This window comes from Dermacentor silvarum, chromosome 9, assembly GCF_013339745.2.
Source record: "Dermacentor silvarum isolate Dsil-2018 chromosome 9, BIME_Dsil_1.4, whole genome shotgun sequence".
Lineage (NCBI taxonomy): Eukaryota > Metazoa > Arthropoda > Arachnida > Ixodida > Ixodidae > Dermacentor > Dermacentor silvarum.
This window is the reverse complement of record NC_051162.1, coordinates 126790793-126796407: the sequence shown is the minus strand read 5'-3', so window position 1 is coordinate 126796407 and position 5615 is coordinate 126790793. Positions and strand designations below refer to the sequence as shown.

The following is a 5615-nucleotide window of genomic DNA, read 5'->3' as shown; positions in this document are numbered from 1 at the left end:
CATAAAGCGTACCGCGCGCGTCAACGATTTTATGGCCCGTGGACTTTATACGGAACCTCACGGCGACGGCAGAAATGCGCTTCGAGTGTTCCTATAATTGCTATCGCAATAAAAGAAAATGTATGCTTCTCAAAAACAGGGGTCGATCACCCACTGAGGAAAGATACAATATATATATATATATATATATATATATATATATATATGGCTTAGTAGCTATGGCTTACTATATGGCTTAGTAGCTATGGTTGATGCGCTAAGCGCGAGGTCACGGGATCAAATACAGGCCGCGGCAGCCACATTTCCATTGGGGCGAAATGCAAGAACGCCTTTGTACCGTGCATCGGGGGCACGTTAAGTATCCCTGGTGATCAAAATTAATCCGGAGTCCCTCACTACGGCGTGTCTGATAACTAAATGGTGGTTTTGGCACGTAAAACCCCAAAATTTAATTCAAGAACTCGAGCTCTCTTTCATGCAGCGTTAGGCAGGGCTGTCTTACATCGGTCGTATTGTTTTTAAGGCGAATACATTAAATCTGTTGCAAGGTAATGTGAGGTATAGAAAAAGTGAACGAGCTCACCTCGCGCATCGCGCTCGTGCCACTGCTCGTGCCTTCATCGTCTTCTTCCACAGCTGGTTAAAAAGTAAAGGGGAACTGGAATGCAGCAAAAATGAAACAAAGGCGAGTTTGGGACTACAATAAATATGACGTGGTGCGTGGAGTCTGGAAAGGAGTAATGGGGCCAGCGCGAACGTTTGCAAATGCTATTCTGTGTTAGCGCTCCCATACTGCCTCTCACGCTCAACGCTGGAGGGCGTTGAGGGAAAGGGCAACATCGGCGTTGGGGAGGAGGGAAATGTCAGAGGGGCGCGAGAGGACGTTGAGGGAAAGGGCAACGGCGGCACTGGGGAGGAGGAGGGAAATGTCAGCGTCGGCGCCCGTAGAACGCTCCGGAAACGGCGGCAGCATGCTTGCAGCGCGCTTGCGCGCCTTGCATACGTCGCCGCGTGGGTTCAGAGCTTCATTCCACATCGCTATGGATCCAACTAGGCTTTCGCCTTCGCGTTCTTAAATATTTCTAAGCATCCCCCGCAATTTTTGTTTGTCTCGCTAATTCCCTTCGTCACCTAGTCCAAGTGTACAAATTTGTGTGGACAAAGTCGAAACATGACTTTATTTTTATCTATTCCTACTATAGCAGTGATGTTGGCGTGCTACTGGTAATGTTTTCGATCTTTAAGTCAAAATGGCGTCAGAACTATAAGACCCCTGAGGGCCCTCACTACTGGATCGCCTACAATACGCGCCGAAAGCTCCTCGAACTTATAGTCAGGATACAGGCGCGTGACGTTGTAGAAGGAGGCGACCTTGTCGTGTTCGCTTGACCGACTGTAATCGCAGCACTGTCTGTAGTGCTTGATGATGGCACTTTTGCGGATATGAACGTGTCTAGTAGTTTTTGCGCAGTGGCTCTCGACATGATGGACACACGGATCGCAGACTGTCCTGGAGCGAGCGATGTACTTCGTTCCCATACGACGCAGACTTGCAGAGTGGTAGGTGAACAGTCTCGTCTGGAGGGGCAGATACTCGTGCTGAGCGTATCTCAAGTTTAGGGGGTACTCGGAACAATGGTACCTCATTGGTACCACTAGTGTTCCTATGGAACGCTTGTGTTTACGTTCCATCTTCCAGACTATGGTCGAGATGCTGGAATTCCTGAGCGGAACCATCAGCTCATCTATGTCGACGTGCATGTAGTACTGCATTTTGGACAGCGACCTGAAGATGCAGTCGTACAAAGCCGGCATTTGGCCGTGCGCGTGGACGTCTCTGTCCATGACAGTAGTGTCGACGATGAGCTTGAAGGTGACTAAGGTCAGGTCGACTCCCAAGGACTGCATCCTGGCAAAAAGGAGCTTCAAGTCCGAGGTCATATATAGGTCATAAAAGTAGAAACTTGTTGCCCCCATGGCCCTGTAATTGGCTACGAATTCAACAATCTTCCAGAGGCTAAGGGCGCCGAATAAAGGCCTCACGCATACGGCGCAACACTTCTTTTTGGATTTCCTTGGTGGCCGATGTAACCGGAGCCATCCGAGGGAGCTCGCGGTGGCACCTCGAGCCGCGACTGCCACTCGTACGTCGTCATCCTCGGGAAATGCTTCCCTCGGTGGTGGACACAGGATCAAGGTGTTGTCGAATGTTGGACCAAAATAGGTAAAGACTCGTCGTATGTGGGCTTTGCGTATGACTGTCGCGTTGGGTGTCCGAATGATGCACACCAGAGGTGGGTGTCGGAGGAGCATGCCTACTCTCTTCGGGTCATATTTTCGCACGAGGCTGGTGATGTGGATGGCCCGCTCCATTGTGGTGACGAGGAACGCGGAGAAGACGTGGATGTGGTCAGTGACGGTGTGCCACGACTCATTCTCCGTTCTTAGAGGTCCTTGAGGAGGAAGTCGCAGTGCTTGCGCGAGTCTGTCGTCCCAGAGTTTGAAGTGGAGCTTCGTTGGATCGTCTCGCTTGCTTGGACACGTTGTCCCTGCGAGCAATAAACAGTTTGCAGTGAGCGAATGCGAGTCCCGTCTTGGTCAACGAGCCATCGTTGTATTTGAGGGCTATCGCCTGTGTGACATTATTACGACTAAGTGATTAGTTAATTGTGCATAATCGACTGCTTGTGCAGCAACCAGTTGGCCTTTAAAATGAGGAGTGTTAAAGTAAATGGAGGTCTGTCTTGACCCAACATACCGTTTCTTTGGAAGCGTACGAGTGGTTGGGTAAGAGCACCGTTTCGGAAATTATTCATGTAGGAACGATGTGTGATGACAGACAGCCACTAAAGCATCATCATCATCACCAGCCTATGTTTGTGTCAACGCCCAGGACGAAGGCGTTCATAGTTATCGATCATAGTTATCTGTATGTCACGCTAGCTCATTCCAACATATGCCTGCAAATATTATAATTTAACCACACCAACTAATTCTTGGACGTGCTCGGCAGCGCTCACCTTCCCTTGACACAGATTCTGTAACTTTATAGACCACCGGTTACATTCCCTACGCGTTACATATCTTGCTCAACTCCATTTTTTCCTCTTACCGACCACTGGAATATCGGTTACCCTCGTTTGCTCTCTGTAATCCAGACCGCTGCCTCTTAATATTAGGCCCAACATTTTTCGTTCCGTCGCTTGTTGCGTGGTCCTTACGTCCTTTTCAAGCCTCTTTGTTAACGTAAATGTTTCTGCTCTGTATGTTAGTATCGATACTAGGCAGTACACCGTGGACCCGAAATGCACATAGGTTCCAATACATATAACCGAAACATATTTCGAAAATGTTGTATATAGCAAATGGAACCTGTGTAAGACGAATGTTCTTGAGCGTCAGCTCTTCCCGTGGTCATGCTTGTTGATACGGTTACTGTATATCATTCCTAATACTGTTGAACATTACTCCTACCAAGTAAGCGGTACATATTATCGCCGTTCCACGTAGTTTACACTAAGTATAGCGTACTTGCAAAAAAAAAGATCACCGATGATTACGATACTCCGTTGTGCGAAATTTGAACGCAGCTCTATTCGTGTTTTCATTTCGCAGTATATTGGCTAGCACAAACAATCAGCCTCTTGCGGCACGTTGCAAACGGAGCAAAGTGTGGCGCGGCTGCCTCGTTAATCTGGAGATCGCGAGAGCCAGCGTGTATTTGGCCAGCGCGTGGGTGACGCGTGGGCGCGATTCATAGAAGCCGCCGCCGACAAAACCCGACAAACCTCCCTCACAACGCGCACTACTCCGGCGCCATCTCGTAGCCGTCGTCGCCGCACTGCGCTTTTCCTCTCACGCTTTCGCCAAACCCTCCTCCGCTTTCCGCCTCATGGTTCCGCTGCACCCTCCTCTCCGCTTTCCGCCTCGCGCCTCTTCACTCTCGCCGCTTCTTTCGTCCCCCCCTGCGCGCCGCGTTCGCGCTCATCTTTCGCTGTGCTCGTTAGTTCGGTTACAAGTGACGCCGCCCCGCGCTGCAGGAGCGGGTGCCCAAGACCTGCGCTATAAAATGTTCCCCTTAATGAAACTTACGCCGAACAGGATTGAGAATGTAGTACAGTAGTCAACTGATGACTAACCCTGAGAAATGGCGTTTATTTTTGACTGAACTGTACCCACGAACGCTAAAGCAGCGCTACGAGAGGGACGGGGAGATTTTGATGTATCTATAGCGAGGCGCCGGCTTTTGTAAACCTGAATAAGCAGCAGCGTGAACTACAACATCCAACACAGCTGACTTTCAACATTGAAAGTCAGCTCTGTATGTGTGCTTGGCACACTTTCTTTCGTTACCAAGTGCGGTGCAAGTTGGACGTTCACCTTGAAGCAAGTAGCTGGGCAGTCCGTTCTTGTATTCCTTAGCATGAAAAGGTGTCATTCTTAAATAAACTTGTGTACGTTACAGAAAAAAGCGACCGATTACAATTGCAGTTACCTAAATAGAAACATAATTGATTACCATGACCATTTACTGCGCCATGGAAATAAATGAGCAGTTACTAAAAAGTTATTCTTGCTTTTGCGTTAGTTTACTCGCAACTCGTATTAACGTTGCACATATGCAGTAAATAAAATGATATTTCCTGGCTCTTTCAGTACGTCCTCCGGAGCCCTTCACACATTGTTTATTCTAACTATTAATTGCTTTTCAATATTTTCTTCAGTCATCTTCCCTAATTTTTTATGATGACCTGAGCCGCGGCTTTGATACCCGCTCAATAAGCATTAGAGGGAATGGCGGTGTCGTAAGGTTCAAAACCTTCTGCACGAGATAGTTGTTACTCAATGCCCCGATCCTGGCGCGTATATGTCCTCTGTGAAGCAGAACGGTTGGCCCCGTACAGCAATGAAAAGTGCAGAAAATTTTGCAGATGTGATTTCCTGGCATCAAAGTCGAAGCGGCCATCGCTGTCAACCGTTTTCATCTACCAGAATTGGCCTGATTAAATATGCCCATCCACAAGGCTGCAGCGTGGCATGACAGCGGGAGTTCTAGTATAGTTCTCACTATATTCAAGTACGCAATGCTTGTCCCATGTTGCAGGTTGTCTCACAAATAAGCTAACTGGTTACACGTAATTGTTTACTGAAAAATGTAATTGAATTACAGTGAGCGTTACCAAGTAAACAGTGATCGATAAATTACAAGAATAGCAATTAAGGTTAATTGAATACATTAATTACAGAATCAATTACATGCAATTGGTTACGTACAAGTCTAATATAAAAGAGCTGATGGGGCTTCTCCTACAATAAATTGCGTGACCGCTTCAGTTATACACCAGTTAATGTGTTAAATATCGTTGTGCTTTGTCAGCGTCTTCTTTTCTTTCTCTCTTTCAATTGTTTAGCACTCATTGAGATGTTCCAGCAAAATATCCATCACGATTCCGTTTTCGAAGCTTTCCACGTACAATTCACTTCCTGCCACCAATTCACATGGGAAGTTGTCGGTGCTGATGATTCCGGTGTTGAAGATCTCGACGGTGTCACCGGCCACGTGGTACCGGCCATCTTGTACGTTATAGCCAGCTGAACACCAGCGCCAAGCAGCA

The 5615-nt window shown here is 47.7% G+C and overlaps 1 protein-coding gene across 1 annotated transcript; it reads right to left on the bottom strand.

Moving 5' to 3' along the window:
- Nucleotides 1-1245: 1245 nt before the first annotated feature.
- On the bottom strand, nt 1246-2373 carry LOC119463887 (uncharacterized). Its single transcript, XM_037724708.1, has one exon. The coding sequence runs from the start codon at nt 2371-2373 to the stop codon at nt 1246-1248; it is 1128 nt and encodes a 375-aa protein (XP_037580636.1).
- Between the last annotated feature and the right edge of the window lie 3242 nt (nt 2374-5615).